The 16,442-nt window shown below is 43.3% G+C and overlaps 1 protein-coding gene across 2 annotated transcripts in view; it reads right to left on the bottom strand.

The window, feature by feature from the left end:
• The window catches only part of MAP3K5 (mitogen-activated protein kinase kinase kinase 5), a 1,016,304-nt gene that overhangs the window by 53,955 nt on the left and 945,907 nt on the right, over window positions 1-16,442 (bottom strand). For both annotated transcript variants that reach the window (XM_086927404.1, XM_086927403.1), the window contains exon 26: window positions 5,676-5,916. In XM_086927404.1, coding sequence (XP_086783530.1) covers window positions 5,676-5,916 — 241 coding nt within the window. The remainder of the gene's footprint in view (window positions 1-5,675; window positions 5,917-16,442) is intronic.

The raw sequence follows: 16,442 nt of genomic DNA, 5'->3' as shown, positions 1-16,442 counted from the left end.
TCATTCCTCTTGATGAGTTTCAAGAAGCGGTGAAAAGATTAGAAAAACAATTCGACGAAGAAGAGAACATTATGGTGGGCAGACATCGATTTGCATTAAGGAAAAACTTTGAATCAGAAAATGTTGAGGAATATATTGGGAGTTTAAGGGTGTTGGCCACTAAATGCGATTTCGGTGACATGGCAGATACGTACATCCGTGACCAATTTGTATTCCATTGCTTTGAGCGTAAAATTCAGGAACGATTACTGGCCTGTAAAAAACCTACTTTGTCAGAAGTTGTAGATATTGCCAAAGGCATTGAAAGGTCACTAGAAGGCAGAAAAGAGTTAGCCAGGGGAAAAGAGGAATCTTGTTCTAGTGTGTATTATGTTAATGACAGAAGAAGAAGAGAATATGACAACGTAAAACCCAACAGTTCTAACTATAATTCTAATTCCTCCCCTGTAGTATGTTTCAGATGTGGTTCCCTAAACCACAAAGCTGATTCCACAAATTGTCCGGCAAGTAAGAAAAGGTGTACTAGCTGCCTAAAGGTAGGACATTTCGCAAGTGTTTGTGGTAAATTTGACCAAAAGTACAACGGAAGAACAAACATTAATGTGGTGGAAGATTTTGATGAGAACATGTGTTCCAACATTGTTATATAACCAATACCGTATGTTTATTAGTGCCCCACCTTTTTCACCCCCCCCCCAACCAATACTAGTTAGGTTTTACCAACCATACAAGCGGTCTAAGTGTAAACATAATCTGGCTGGTTGTAGAACAGATTTCATGCAGATTAGAAAGTTAAAAAAGTATAGTAGTATCCAAGAACTCATATTATGTTCATTAGACTAATGTATTCATTTCAAACATAGAAATTCAACATGGGGCTAAGAAGGTATTTGGTGGAAATGGAAAAAGATTACTTCCGGCGTAATTCATCTTGCAAGAATCCCTAGAAGTTGACGTTCAAATGGATGAGAACAGCGATAACCGTATCGTCCTACACACAGTTGCTGCACCTACGATAGAGACTATTCCACTTCCCCTCAAAATACTAAGAACTTATTAGAAGAACGCCAAGCTCTTCTGGGACGTTATTTCACAATTTGCGGCACTTTTGCCACCAGTCAAAGAAACAGTGTACTTTACACAATTGTCATTTTTAATATGTAAAGAAAGGAGATGTGTCCTATTTCCACGTGTATATATATATTGATTCAGATTCCCTCCCACAGAGCGGTGAACTTAATCCTAACCAGGCGGTGGTAGTATGACTTAGTTTTAGGATCACACCGTGATTTACCCCATTCTGAACCTGACTTTATGGTTTCGAAGTAATCATTGTTAGTTCTTATGTGCTTAGTAGGGAATAGGAGTTTACTTTTTGCAGCATGATCCATTCTCTACTGTTACATTTAAAGTGTATGAATTATTTAATTATTTCTCCCATAAAAAGGGAGATGTTATAGGTCTAGTTGTTAAATGTTGTGGTCATTTCCTATTGGTTGCCAGGCGCGCGGACAGCTGTTAGGTCTAGCGGGTATAAAACTGACGTCATTGGAGTGAGCCGACACACACTCCGTGACTCCTTGTTGTTACGGCTCATGCCACAAGCTCTTTTACTTCGCAAATAAAAGTTTCTTAAAATTCATTCCTTTCTTCTGGAATTCTTCATAAACCCATCACAACAGTGAAGCACAATGTCTTGTGATGTGAGCCACATGTCCAGCCGGGACCAGTTGTGTACTGCCGAGTGGAATGTTCCCTCGCGCTGCATCGGGTGGTGGTGGCGCCAGACGTCCACCAGCATATTGTCTGTGATTAGTTGCTGGAGTTGGCGCTGCACCTTGGAATAGCGGTATAGTAGCGGGTGGGAGCGGTCCTGTGAGGGTTGCAGCTTTAAATTAAAATCTCCCCCCATATGAGGTGAGTCGAGCCTATACTCACTGTGCATGCCCATAAGGTGATGTAACAGTCTTCCTCGATGTAAGGCACTGCATTATTTTATTAGAATTGCTGCACCTCTGGAGAAGGCTGAAAACGAGAAAGTATCTTTGTGAGGCCCACCTGGAGGCAAACTGAGGCTGTCGTGAGGGGAAGGTGTGCTTTCCCTACACCATAGCTATACGAACTTGATGCCTATCCAGGTAGGCCAGTATGTGCGTTTTTTTTCTGGGGTCGCCCAGCCCCCTGACGTTCCAAGTTAGGAGTCTCATGGTCGCTGTGGTGTCGGTCTTTTGTCCCTCACCCATCATTACCTAGTTTCCCACATGTATATAGGTGTTGTGGTCCTGTATCTGTGACTGAGTGTGTACTGTACCAGCGTTGCCTGGTGGCTATAGCAAGTATAGTAATGTCTATCCTTCTCCACATTCCCCCCACAACGACGACTGCAACTTGCAGTGTACAGTTCCCACCCCCTGAACCCCTCCCAGTACATCGAATAACATCAGAAACAGTTGTGACAAAATTTCCCTGAAGTGACATTGCACTGTTCAAGCTATGGGATGACAAAACATCCGCGACATAAGGAGACAGGTATACAAGAACAGACAGGTGCAAATAATATGCAAATTGGATAGAGATCGAGTCTCAGGAGTATTAGTGACCCATACCTGCAGTGTCCCCACAACAGAACAACAAAGGCGAGAGTCTAACAATATAGTCCCCATTAATGGGGGAAAGGGGGTCTTCCTCCGAGACGTGTAACCCAGGGGGATGGCATCTGCTCCTGCACCGTCATGTTGTGCAGAAGGGGGCCCTGGAATGCAAGGTCGGTATCCTGCAGGGACCTCGCTGCCCATATATGTAGGCCAGTGAAAGGCCGGAAGGCAACACATTGTCAACCGTTCATGTTGCCTGCTTAGTGGAGCAAATGTCTGCGCCCGCATTGCCCACACTACAACCTGCAGGCAGCGACATGCAAGTCCGTGGCTGGCACTCTCAGTCCTCTCCGTGATGCGCTGGGCTGTCTCTGCCACACACCGGGGATTGTTCCGCTCTTTTGACCGCAAGCACTGTTTTTTTTCCCACCATTTGTTGTGGGGAGTTGCAGATTTAGTGCTTGCCATCGTAGGTGAGACGCAGTCATGCAGGGTACAGCATAGCATACTCCACTCCTTCCTGCTGGAGCTTCTTTTTGATGGGACCAAATTTCTTCAGCGCTTCTTGGACGTTAAGGGTGAAATCAGGGTATAATGCTATGGCATTGTTCTCAAAGACTACGACTTTCAGCTCCTTCGCCTTTTGCAAAGCTGTGTCGTGGTCACAATAGTTAAGTAGTCTCGCCACTATGGGGCGGGGCGGCGCTCTTGGTGGGGGCTTTGGTGCCAGTGTGCGATGCACCCGCTCTACAATTAGCATTCTGGAGAAGGCCTCCTGGCTGAAGCATGTGGTGAGCAGCCGCTCTAAGTAATCTTCAAGTCTTCCAGTGTTTGAAGTTTCGGGTACGCCAGTAATGCGGATATTGTTCCACCTCGAGCGGGCTTCGATGACTTAATTTTTTTACGCAATTACTTAAGCAATTTATCAATGTCCATGAGTTGCCCTGCCGCTTGTGCGTGACCATCTTCTAGAGTTGAGATTCATGTTTCAGCCTACTTTATTCTACTGTCTTGCTTTACTATCTTCTGGGTGATCTGGTCCTTTCTGGCGCACATGGAGTCCATTTTCCCTCTATGGAGGCAAAGCTGGCTTTCATTGTGTGAAGTAATGTCTTCATGTCCACCTCGTCCATGTTCCGGCTTGCCTGGCCTCTGCCATCTTCCTCCGAGTCAGGTGGTTGCCCTCTGTACGTTCTACAGGTATCAAAAGTAAATTTAGGCTGTTTGCCATCATGTTTCCCCATTGTCTTGCCTGTCATGGCAGGCTGCAGGAGCTTGTGCAAATCCGTAGTTGTTCTTCTGACTTTCTGCTCTAGCAGGGGCAGTGCAACCACACCTAGGGGGTGTTAAGCGCCTGAGGGACTCAGAATTAGGGTGTTGCTTGCGTCACCTCTGCCCGACTGAGTGTCAAGGCGTAGGGGCTCCTGTAGCTCCCAGCCCACGGAAGGTCGTAGGTCTGTGTCCCTGATGGGGGATTCAATCCAATACTTCTGTTCCGGGGCCGTCACTTGCACGTCCAGGTCCGGTGGCAGAAGAAAATAATCTATGGTGGAGTCTTTGCCCTGGCGCACTGTGGACATGGGCAGGAGTCACAGTAGATGTTACGTCTCGAAAACAAATTAAAAGCAAACAAGTTGCAAAATTCAGGACCCAACAGTAGGTGGCAGGAGTAAGCAGAGCATGTGTATCTACAGCCACGGATGCTACAAACACATTTTTCAATCACCAGGCAGTTTTTATGACACCAGAAAAGCATATAGCAGCAATAAATAGTGTGATAAAAATATTCTGTACCAGAGGAAAAAAGAAACAGATGCATTTGTTTTCAGTGATGCACATTTTCCCTGAGGGCTGACACAAGAGCGGGATACTACTTGTATTTGCCAGTTGTGAAATATTCTAAATTCTCCACAAATTAGAAGCATGATGTTGGCAATAATACGTGCAATTACAAATTGAATATTTTTTGAGTGCTGTGTACAAGTTTCAAAGTACACATTAATTGCATACATGCATCCAAGTCATTTAGCCCTATGAATATATAGTGAGTACATTTATCTGTTATTCTGCCACTTTGTCTGCGGTGATGCAGAGTCACCTACATCATCTACCTAGCTGCTCTTTTTATGTCTAGCCCTTGTTAATATTATTTTCTCCTGAAGAACTCCACGGGTTTAACTGTAGGTCATCTGGACACCAGTGACGTAAAAGTTAAAGTAATGTGAGGAGGTCCTTGAATTGCAAAAGCATGAAAAATATTTAAGGAACGTTTGAAGATCAGAAGTAGTCTTTGGAAAACTAAGATGGTTCCTGTGCACTACAGCATGACAACAGTCAAGGCTAAGGTGAGACAGGAATGTAGTAGGGAAGTGTCTGCAAGCTGTGACCCTACGCCTGAATGAATGCCTTAAGGAGGTTCTAAAGGGAGGATGCGCTCCTTCAGTTCTGAATAGGAGAGAGTCATGGGACAGAATAGAAGTGAACGCAGATCACGGCCTCTGGGAGCAGAGATGTTTTAAGGCATGGGCAATGTGAGCTCTGACCCAGGGCCCTCGCCTTTCAGGGGGCCCCCTGATAGAGCCATGACAGAGCCAGCTCTGTTCTGCAGAGAGTCTTGCCCTGATGGCCTTGAATCATTCTTAAATAGATTCTTGCAAATAAGCGTTTTCTTTCAAGTTATTTTTTAATGTGGATGACGTGTGAGTCTATTACAGACATTTTGCAGACAAATGTTGTGTTTATGTTTCACGCAACAGCCATAAAAAAAGTTCCTTTTAAATCCAAACAGGTTTTTACATATGAGAAATGGTGGGGGGGGGGGGGTGTAACCGAGTATTTGCAGTAAAATTAGTGAGTTGCTGCTGTGTTACAGTATTGAAAACACACATCCTTATCCCCATAAACATATTTAGAAGTTGGCAGAGTGTGGGTGTGCGTTGTCAGTGAACTGGCCAAAGAGGCATGAAAGTGCTAAAACTGTAACATAAATTCAAAGCTGTTAAGAGGAGGGCCCTCTAAAATAAAGCTGGCCCAGGGCCCCCAAAATCCTTAAGATGCCCCTGCGTGGGAGTTGTGACTTACCTGTTTGTCTCTATTTTCATCCTCCCCAGTTGCACGTTCAGAGACCTCTGAGCAGTCTGAGAGTCGTGGGAGACGGTGGAGCTCATTGTGCTGACGCCAGAGGTGTGCACGGTGTCCTCACTGACAGTGTTCGGCCTGAGGACGGTCTGCTCCCCTCCACGATCATCGTGGTCCTCCGCCTCCAGGTCATCCTGGTCGGCTGGATCACTTTCCGATGCAAGACTAAAATGTGGCCTCAATTCTAAATGAAGAAAGAAGATACACAGTTTTTTTGTTGCACTTTTATATAGCGCAAACTCGACACGAAGGTATCAGAGCGCTTTACATGAACACTAGTTGCATTTCAGACGGACACATTCCTTTTGTTAGGCACAAGGAGATTAAGTGATTTGCCCACATATGTGTACCAGAGTGAGCTGTGGCGTAGCGGCCAGAGTGATTCGATTCCCGGTAGCAGCTCAGCTCAGCATCACGTGACTCTGGGAAATAACTCACTTAGGGCCAGATGTAGGAAGCCGCTGCCTAATACCGGTCGGTAAAGGCCGAAATTACCAGATTTCGGCCGTTACCGACCGGTATTAGACTTTTCAGATGTAGGAGGCCAAATTGTATGACGTCGGTATTCTAAGGAATCGGTACATTACCGAATTCTTAAAATATCGATTCGGTAAATTACCGAATCCTTAATGTAGGGAGCACTCAAATGAGTGCTTTTCTCATTTCAGGATTCGTTATTTACCGCCAACTACAAGTTGGTGGTAAATATCGAAAACCGTGAAAAAAGCAATTTTGTGCTTTTTTCAACTGTGCCATGCGGCAGACATACATGCCCTTAGGGCATGTATGTGTGCCACATGTGCACCCATGCACTATACAAGGGTGCAACAGGGTGTCAATGTGACACCCTGCCACCCTTGTAAGTCTACCTGCTATTACTGATTCGGTATTTACCAAATCGGTAATTCTCATTCGGCCCATAGGAATGAATGGGGAATACCGAATCGGTAAATACCGAATAGGTATTTACTGAATTTTACTGAGTCGGTAACATTTACCGAATCATTTGCTACATATCATTTACCGATTCTAAAATACTGAATCGGTAAAATTCTATATTTTAGAATTGGTAAATGATATTTACCTACATCTGGCCCTTAATCTCCTTGACGACCCCCAGCGCCTTGAAACCCTTTAGAAGTGATATGTATGCGCTTTACAAATAGGAATAATTATTATTCTGTGGGATTTGTTTTGGGGTAAACAGTAATTCCAGCTAGCATGTTATTGACTGTCCATAGTTGATGTATAACTCAAGGAAACCCCTTGATACATTAATGTAATGACCATCAAGGGGATAATGTGCAGAAAAACTTGAATTAAGGAACGTTATAGTTCTCTACTAATGTGGGTTTCTACCCACTGTAATAAAAAAACCTTTAAATTCTATGAAAACAAGCCAGATGAAGGAACCTTAAGTATATGGTCATGTAAGACGTTTCATTCGACGCATGTTGTTTTAGGGGGCTTTTGAAAGCCCGGAATGTTGATTCCTGCACTCAACGAACCCTCTTTAGCATTTCAAATCACACAAGCACTGCAAAAAATTAGGTGCATTTTTTTTCCTACTTTATCCCAGGCCAATGTGAGACTGGATGCCTGTCAGGCCTTCAGGGTAACAATGGAAAATAACATACAATGAATAACTCTCCCATTTGAAGCTGACAAATGTTCACCCTTTTTAAAAATGTATTTCTTCGAGCTTAAAAACTCTGCAGCAGGGGCGTGGCTTGAGCGCCGCACAAGATGGCGGCTTGACGGCGAGGCTCCGCTGACGAAGCTCGAGCACCGGCAATTATCTCAACATACACCGAGGCTTCTCCGGACCACTGCACATAATCGGCAATCGGAATGTGAGGTGAGCAGGACGCTATATTCCCTGTCTCTCAATTCCACCGGAATGTGCTCTTTTTCCAAGTGACGCGGTTCGCTATTCTGGCGGCCGCCATTTTCTTTTACCGCGATCCTTTCAATAGCGGTTTTCACTCATGTGAACCTCATCAAACGAACTGTTCTGTGAATCCTCCGCCTCAATCAGCCACATGCTCTTGCAACATGCTCATAAAGCTGCAATTTTTCGTCCTCTGTGTTTTGGAGGCTCCACGTTGTTTTCGCTAGCTTACCTCCTCACCTAAATGATCTCTCAACGTGATTGGCGCCTTTTCTTCACGGCTTCCATGCTTCTGGCGTACTCTACTCTATTTTACTTCTTTTGAAGAGGATTTTCATACAAAAGAGGCCAAGTGCTATACATAATTAACTTTTGCTCCTTGCTTCACGCAACCTTTGTTACTCCTTCAAAGTTTTACTTCTAAGGCAGAATTCTTCACATAATCTACTTTTTTGGGATTCTGTAGCAGCACTGCTGTACTTTTCTCTTGCCTTATATGGGGAAATTGCGCAACCTCAAGATTACTGCTCCCAAGGTCATTTCTCGTCAATCCTCAGACTCTGACTCTACGACGCATACCATGGAAGCTCCTCATAAACCAGAGGCTACACAGGGAGCAATTCCTAAAACTAATATTTCCAGTAAGCTTCTGCAACCTGGTTCTACTAAACGTCTGAAGAAAGACCCTCCCTCTCCAGGTTCCTCGTCGCACTCAGCGTCCATGGATCTTATCCTTGAAGAACTTCGTGCGCTTAAACACTTCATGGCCGAAACCACCAAAACTTTGCAATTTCTCCATGATAAATGGTCTACACTTGAATCAAGGGTTCTTTTGGTGGAACAATCTACGGAATCTCTTCAGGCTTCTTGCGCAAGAATTTCGATGTTAGAGAAGGATGTTTCTCTCTTAAGGCAGACGGAAGAGTTGGAAAATAGAAATCGTAGAAATAACCTACGCCTTTATAATCTTCCGGAACACACAGAAGGGTCAAATCCAACCGAATTCTTCCAAACCTTCTTACAGAAAATTCTAGATCTTCCTCCTTCTTCTTCCCTCAACATTCAACGCGCACATAGACTTGGTCCGAAAGTTTCCACCAAACCCCGCGGAGTCATCATGTTGTTCTTGCAATATACTGATCTCCTTCAAGTACTTTCTGCAGCAAAAGCGAAAAAACAAATTATGTGGGAAGGTCATCGTTTATATCTTTCTCAAGATGTAGCTAAACCAACAGCTGATCGTCGGAAGCAGTTCCTTGACTTACGACCACGACTTCGGGATCTTGGTGCCAGGTTTGGCTTACTTCACCCGTGCCTCTTCAAGGTGACCTACAAAGAAAAGACCACGACTTTTGAAGAACCACACGCCCTTGAAGAGTTTCTTCGTTTTCATGAAGCCGAAAACATGGACACTGCAAGACCAGTTTAATTTTTCATGTGTCTTCCCTGTTTGACAACAGTATTTATCTCTTTCGTATCCTAATGTATCTAATTGTTTTCTACATCCCAGTGGTTCTACTTAATCCTCATTTATTGTGTCTATTATTGTGCATTTATATATTTGGTTCTCATATGTCTCCTTAACTTCCCCTTTTCAATTTTTGTCTTCCTACAGATCCCCTCCTCATGTACCTCACCCTGGTGTATTTTCGCTCTCCTCAATTGCTCCTATGCTGGTTCCTCGAGTGTTCGGTCGCGTGAGTTTCAGTTGTCGATGTCGTCCTCTTTTGGCGTCGTCACCCCTCTTCATCTGCTGTATTTGTTGGTATGTTTTCTCTTTTCCTCCTACCTTTTCCTATTTTCTCTATGCTACCTATTTTACTATTACTCCTCTTACTATTTTCTTTCTTTACTCTTTTCTCTATCTCTCACTTCTCTTATTCTCAACTTTTCTCTCTCTCTATTTCTCTCATAAATTCGTTTTTGCATTCTTACTACTTTTCTCAACCTTTCTCAACTTCTTTTCTAATACATCTTCTCTTTTATATCATTCTCCTGATACTTTATATTCCGAGTAGTCACCTGGAATGTTAAGGGGTTAAATAACCCCATTAAACGTCAAAGAGTTGTAACACATTTAACCAGACTTAAAGCAGATGTAGCCCTCCTCCAAGAATCCCACCTTACAGAATTGGAGGCTACCAAACTTAAGCGTTGTTGGGTGGGTCACGTTTTTTATTCTCCTGCTATAGGTAAGAAAAATGGTACAGTTATACTTTGTCATAAAAAGTTAAATGTTTCAATTGTATCTCAAGAATGCGACGCTAATGGTCGTTGGGTTATCGTTAATCTTCTTATAGATAAAATACCTATAGTTATTTTCAATATGTATGCTCCTACAGGTGTTGATAAATTGTTCTGGCCTGCTATTTCTGATAAACTTGTTACCCTCAATGACCAATATGTTATTCTTGGCGGTGACTGCAACCAAGTATTTGACCCCTTTATAGATAGAAATTCAAAAGTTAAATTTGTTCCTTCCAAAATGCATTCCCAGTTTGTCTCTTCTATACAGAATAATGCTTTAGTTGACATTTGGAGGCTATGTAACCCAGATCTCAGAGAATACACTTTCTATTCCCCCACTCATCACTCCCAATCACGTATTGATTACCTCTTCCTCAGTAAACCATTAGCACAACTCGCCATTCATTCAGACATAGGCTCCATTCTAATTTCAGACCACGCTCCCGTTTTTGTGGACATTGACCTTATCCCCTACTCCCCTCACTCAGGCCGCTGGAGATTTAATAATTCTTTACTCCTTGATTCTAATTTTTGCACCCAATTTACAAATTTTTCTACTGAATTTTTTACACTTAACCATCCTTCCAGAATCTTCCTTTGTCATGATATGGGACTCGTTTAAAGCAGCTGCACGGGGATTCATCATTAATTTCGTTTCTCAAAAGAAAAAGCAATCAATCTCTAAATCAACTCAACTCTTAGATAAAATTAAGAAGTTAGAATATGCTTACTATAATTCAAACTCTGAATCTTCTCTTCGTGAACTTATTTCTGCCAAATTTGATTTTAATAAATATACCACCAACGCCGCCTCAAATTCTCTTCTAAAATGCAATTCCCGCTATTACGGTGGACAGAACAAGATGGGCAAACTTCTGGCCAATTATCTCAAGATACGAAAAGAAAGAACAAAAATTGAATCCTTACAAGGCCCAGCTGGTGTATCTTTCTTTAAAGATAAGGACATATTAGCTCAATTCGTTTCCTTCTACCAAACTCTCTACACTCCCGAATCTATTCCCGACCCTAATGATCTTCTTACATACTTTCAAGACATCCCTCCTCCAGAATCTTCTCATCTTGACTTCCATTCATTAGATTTGGACATTACCCCTTCGGAAATCTCTCATGCAATCTCTATCCTTCGTCGAGGTAAAGCACCAGGGCCCGATGGTTTTACCATTGAATTCTACAATCACTTTTCCTCCCTTCTTCTCCCAAAATTACATTTGTTATTCCAATCCTTTGCGGCTTCCGGCTCCTCTCAGGGTACTTTCCAAGAAGCATTAATTTGTTTAATACCCAAACCAGATAAAGATCATACCCTTTGTAAAAATTATCGCCCTATATCACTAGTAAACACTGATTATAAAATCTTCGCCAAAATGATAGCTCTCCGATTAGATCCCTTACTACCAGAACTTATAGGCCCTGAACAGTCTGGATTCGTTAAAGGTCGCCTATCATCAGACAACTCTCGTGTCTTCTTTAATATTTTGAGTAAAGCTCCCTCCCTTTCTACCCCCCTCGCTGCTATTTCCCTAGATGCTGAAAAAGCATTTGATAGAATAGGGTGGGATTTTATGTTTCAAGCACTTCGATGGTTTGGTTTTTCCCCTAAATTCATTTCTCTAATATCCTTACTCTATTCTAGCCCCCACGCTTCAATCTTTGCAAATGGTATGATTTCCGATTACTTTCCTCTTCAAAGAGGGGTACGTCAAGGATGCCCCCTATCCCCTCTTTTGTTTATTATAGAACCCTTTTTAACTAAAATCAGACTCGACGATACAATTACTGGTTTTCAATATGATCCTCAAAAACAAGCTAAATTATCGGTTTACGCTGATGATATCTTATTTTATTGTTCAAACCCTCAAACAACTCTCCCTTCCTTCCTCCATCAAGTTTCTTCTTTTTCAACTGTTTCAGGTTATCGCCTCAACACCGACAAATGCGAAATTCTACCCTTAAACCCTTTATGTCAAAAACATCTCTTTGATTCCTCTGGCTTTTCCTGGCAACCCACGAAGATTAAGTATCTAGGTATTTGGTTTGCTCCCCGTATTCCAGACACTCTTAAATTTAATTTCGAATCTCTCTCTAATAAAATCACTACATCGATAAATCGTTGGAACCCTCTCTTCCTTTCTTGGTGGGGTCGATTGGACTCCATCAAAATGATGCTAGCGCCCTTAGTTCTCTATTCTGTTTCCATGATCCCCATCCGTATCCCAGATCATTATTTCAAGTCGATAGACTCCCTTCTATTAAAATTTTTGTGGAAAGGCAAAAAGTCTCGGATAGCTCTTTCTTCCTTGAAAAAAGATAAATCCCTCGGCGGCGTCAAATTCCCTCACTTTAAATCATATCACAACGCATTTTCTTTAAAACAAGCCATGAGGTGGATTTCTTCTGATCTTCCCCACATTCCCCCCCTATGGCTCACATTAGAATCTTCTTTACTTCATCCTTATGAATTCGAAGAAGTTCTATCCTTTTCCTCTAAGGTATCATCCCTATGTTCCCCTATCATTTCTCACTCTTGCTCTCTTCTTCGTCCATATATATTATCCACATATCCCTCTGCCTCCTCCACTCACACCCAAACTATCTGGCATAATAAACTCCTCAAAATCCGTAACCGATCCTTATATTGGAAAACCTGGCATTCCCTTGGTCTAAAATGGATCTCTCAACTTCTCTCGGACAATCAACCTCTTCCTTTTCATGATCTCCAATCACAATTCTCGCTACCTTCCTCATCCCATAAACAGTATTTATCACTACTTCCGTCCCTTACCCAATATCTTTCTTCGCTTCCGACCTCCAACTCTATCCCTATCACACATCTTTCGATTTCTAATGCTATCGACCAATCTCTTTCTGCTTCATTTATTTATAAATCTCTACAGTCCTCTACTGATCGTACAAAATCTAAAGTTGAGTTGGCTTGGGAAAAAGATTTGTCTCACACATGGTCCCTCATTTTATGGGAAAAAATTTGGTCTAAGATTCACAGTACATCCAGAGCTGCAAATACTACACAAACCTTATTCTTTATTTATAATCGTACACTATTCACTCCTTTATTTCTGTCATCCTTCTCCCCAGACACTCCCTCTACTTGTTGGTCCTGCCCATCCCCTCTGGCTGATCTGAAACACATGTTATTCGAATGTCCTCACATTTTACGTTTCTGGCACTTAGTTTGGTCTCAATTGCAAAAGATTTTCAATTTTACAGTTTCTTTTTCCATTATACACATTTTCTTAGGTTCCCTCTCTCCTGTTTTTGCAGAATCACATCATAAACATAAATTACTTGACCTCTTTATAGCCATTGCTTTTCACCATATTACATCACACTGGAAACAAGCTAATGAGGTTTCTTTTACTGCTTGGTGGAACACAGTTTGCTTTAATCACAGACTTGACACTAATTTTGTTTCTCCCATTTCCTTAGCAATCAAACGTGATCTTTTATGGCTCCCCCTCACTGATTATTTATCCAAAGTTGCTAGGCCTCCTCCCTCATCTCCGATACGTACTGTTGAAGTTTCTAAACCACCATGAATGCATTTTCCTATTTGATTATCATGTTCTCCATTACATCTACTGTTTTATCATATTATTTATATACTTTTATAATTTAAGATGTTTCCTCATCCCCCTATGTTCCTCACATTCATTGCTTATTTTATTTTTTATGCATAAGATAACCTCCACTAATTTCGCCAATATGTAAGAATGATTTCATGTTTCTCATAACTCTTGATTGTTTCTTCATTTTCTGTCTTTGCTTCTTTTTATTTCAATAAACTTCAAACTTAAAAAAAAAACTCTGCAGCAACCTTTGAAAGCTCTGCTGCAGGCTAGGTGATATATGAGGATACATTAGGAATACATTTAAATTAATACTTCAACTAATTACAAAAGTTGGCAGCAGTCAATATGAAAATCAGGTACCTTGTCAATACCAGGTGTGCTGGCGCCAAGCAGAATGCCTTTTCTTAGGAGATTGCACTGTCTAAAGTGCACACATCTCATTTGTAAATTCTGAGTTAGTGTGGTAACTGTAGAGACCGGAGCTCAGAAATGGAGGAACAATCAATCATCTCTGGTTCCGAATTGTGCTGTCCGCAGTTACCTTGAGTGCAGAGTGAGTACTTTAGAGATTGCAATGGTTTTCTATTCTGCAGTTTTCATATAGCGCATGGCTACCAGGCGGCCTCCCAGCGCTGCCACCGATAGCATAGAATGTCCAGGGACTAAAGAGTTATTCCCCGAACAGCCAGGTCTTCAAGGCTCTGCGGAAGGCAAGTTCTTGTTCCAAAAGATGTATTTCAAGAGCCAAGGAATTCCAGCGTTTGGACGCCTAAAAGGATGTGGAGCGTTCACCAAAACGTTATCTCCAAATCTTGCGTATTTTAAGTAAATGGGCAGAGGCATCTGATCTGAGGGGTCTACTGGGCACGTACAGGGAGGCAAGTGATCGTAGCAGAGGGGGGGGGGGGGGGGGGGGGGGGGGACTCCAAAGTGTATCGCCCTATGCATGATGCAGAGACATTTAAACTGAATCCGGCACTCCACCGGTATATCAGTAGAAGTCGAGTAGCTGCAGTCTGCAACCTTTTGACCACATAACAGGGTGAGCCAAGGTATACGACGTTCCCATAATCCAGGCATACCAGCACCAAAGCCTTTACAATCACACTTACGGCAGTAAAAGGGAGTAGCTTGAGAACTTTCCTCAATAGTCTCAGAATGGCATAGCAGGTAGCAGAACTTTTTTGCTTTAGATTCCAAAAGGCTCTTTATTGGGCCTTTTGGGGTCGGAAGTTTGCTCACACATTCTGGTAGGGGGCTCTGGACACTGCTCTGGATGTTATTACCCAGCAGCATGACTTCTTTCTTGTCCTCGTTGAGTTTGAGGAACAAGTTATTTACCTTCGGTAATGATATATCTGTAAGAAACATGGGTTATAGATTCCTTATCTTAGAATTACCACCAGGTGTCAGACTGGCTCTGGAAAGTTTTTCGTCAGCAGCATCCCTGTGCGTCGGAACGTGGCGTCGGTAGACTCCACGTTCATCGTCGGCAAAGTGGTCGCCGGGAGTACGTCACAGTAGCTACATAGACGCCACCCTCGCATGGAGACGTCAGTTCTGTACACGACTTTCCACGCCAGAAGCCAAGAGCCATGTAAGACACTGACCCCTAGTGCACAAAACCAGGGCCCTGAAAGGAAGTCCTTAACCCTAAAAGTCAGCTCGCAGAACGGGGAGGATGGGTGGGATGGTAAGGAATCTATAACTAACCTATGCTTCTTACAGATAGTTAAGTAACGTGTTCATCTGAAAGAAACAGGTAGTTATAGATTCCTTACCTTAGAATAGATACCTCAACAAACCAAGCCCGGAGGTGGGTCTGTGAACCAAGTTCACAAGAGAAAGTCCTGGAGAACACAACGGCCAAAGAAGCCATCGCTCCGGACTTGATGTATGAGTTACTTACCTTCGTTAACGATGTATCTGGTAGAGACGATTCTAGCCGCAGATTCCTTCACATAGAATTATCCCCTGGCTTGAGACTGTATCCAGAAACTTTTTGCCACAGCATACCTGCGTGCCAGGGGCGGGGCAGCATCACGCGACTCCGCACAGGCGGCGTCATCGTCGTCCGCGTCCGTCATCAGCGAGGTCACATAAGCCCCACCACAGCACGCCTACGTCACTTTTCTTCGGAGAACTTTTCCGCACCACAACGCAGAGCCACTAGACAAAAACTGTGGGAGCATGGGAACAGTGTGCGAAAGAGTATAAAAAAGAGGAATACACCATAAGAAACAGTGCAAAACTGCAGTGTCCAAGGGCAGGGGCAGAAGGAATAAAGAGCAGAGCCCTGAGCAGCCACCCTGCCAGTACGTAGACAGCCTCCCGCGTATCCCCCGGAGACAAACAACCTGCGTAAAAAAGTCATGACACACGTAGCAGGCCTACAATCCTCACCCCGAAACAAGGAAGGGGAGCCAGTGCCAAACAGACAGGCAAACAAACAGACAGGCAAACAAACAACCTCCAAGCCACCCCAGCATAGAGGGTAACCACCCCCCCCAAGGAACAAGGGTGAGGCACGACCAGAGGACCTCAACTCAGAGGTCAGCAGAGGGGCCAGGACCCCTAGCAGCAAGAGGAAGGGAAGGGAGGGCAGAGATTGAAGGCAAACCTCCCAAACCTGGAGCAGCCAGAGCAGCGGGGCACAGGAGCACTGTAACCCCATCCTCCAAAGAACCATAGAGGAGGAATGAACAGCAACAAGATGGAGCCACCATCAAGAGCAAAAGAAGGCACTCAAGGGAAACATAGCCCCCCACCTGAAGGTGAGTATCGAAGACCAGCCCAGGGTCCTTGCAGAATGGGGAGGAAGGACGGGCCGTGAAGGAATCTGTGGCTAGAATGATCTCTACCAGATACATCGTTACCGAAGGTAAGTAACTCGTACATCTGATAGAGACTACTAGCACAGATTTCTTCACGTAGAATAGATACCCTAGTAATATCCACGGGGAA

This window comes from Lissotriton vulgaris, chromosome 6 (genome assembly GCF_964263255.1).
Source record: "Lissotriton vulgaris chromosome 6, aLisVul1.2, whole genome shotgun sequence".
NCBI classification, from domain to species: Eukaryota; Metazoa; Chordata; class Amphibia; order Caudata; family Salamandridae; genus Lissotriton; species Lissotriton vulgaris.
This window is presented reverse-complemented; position numbering and strand designations above follow the sequence as displayed.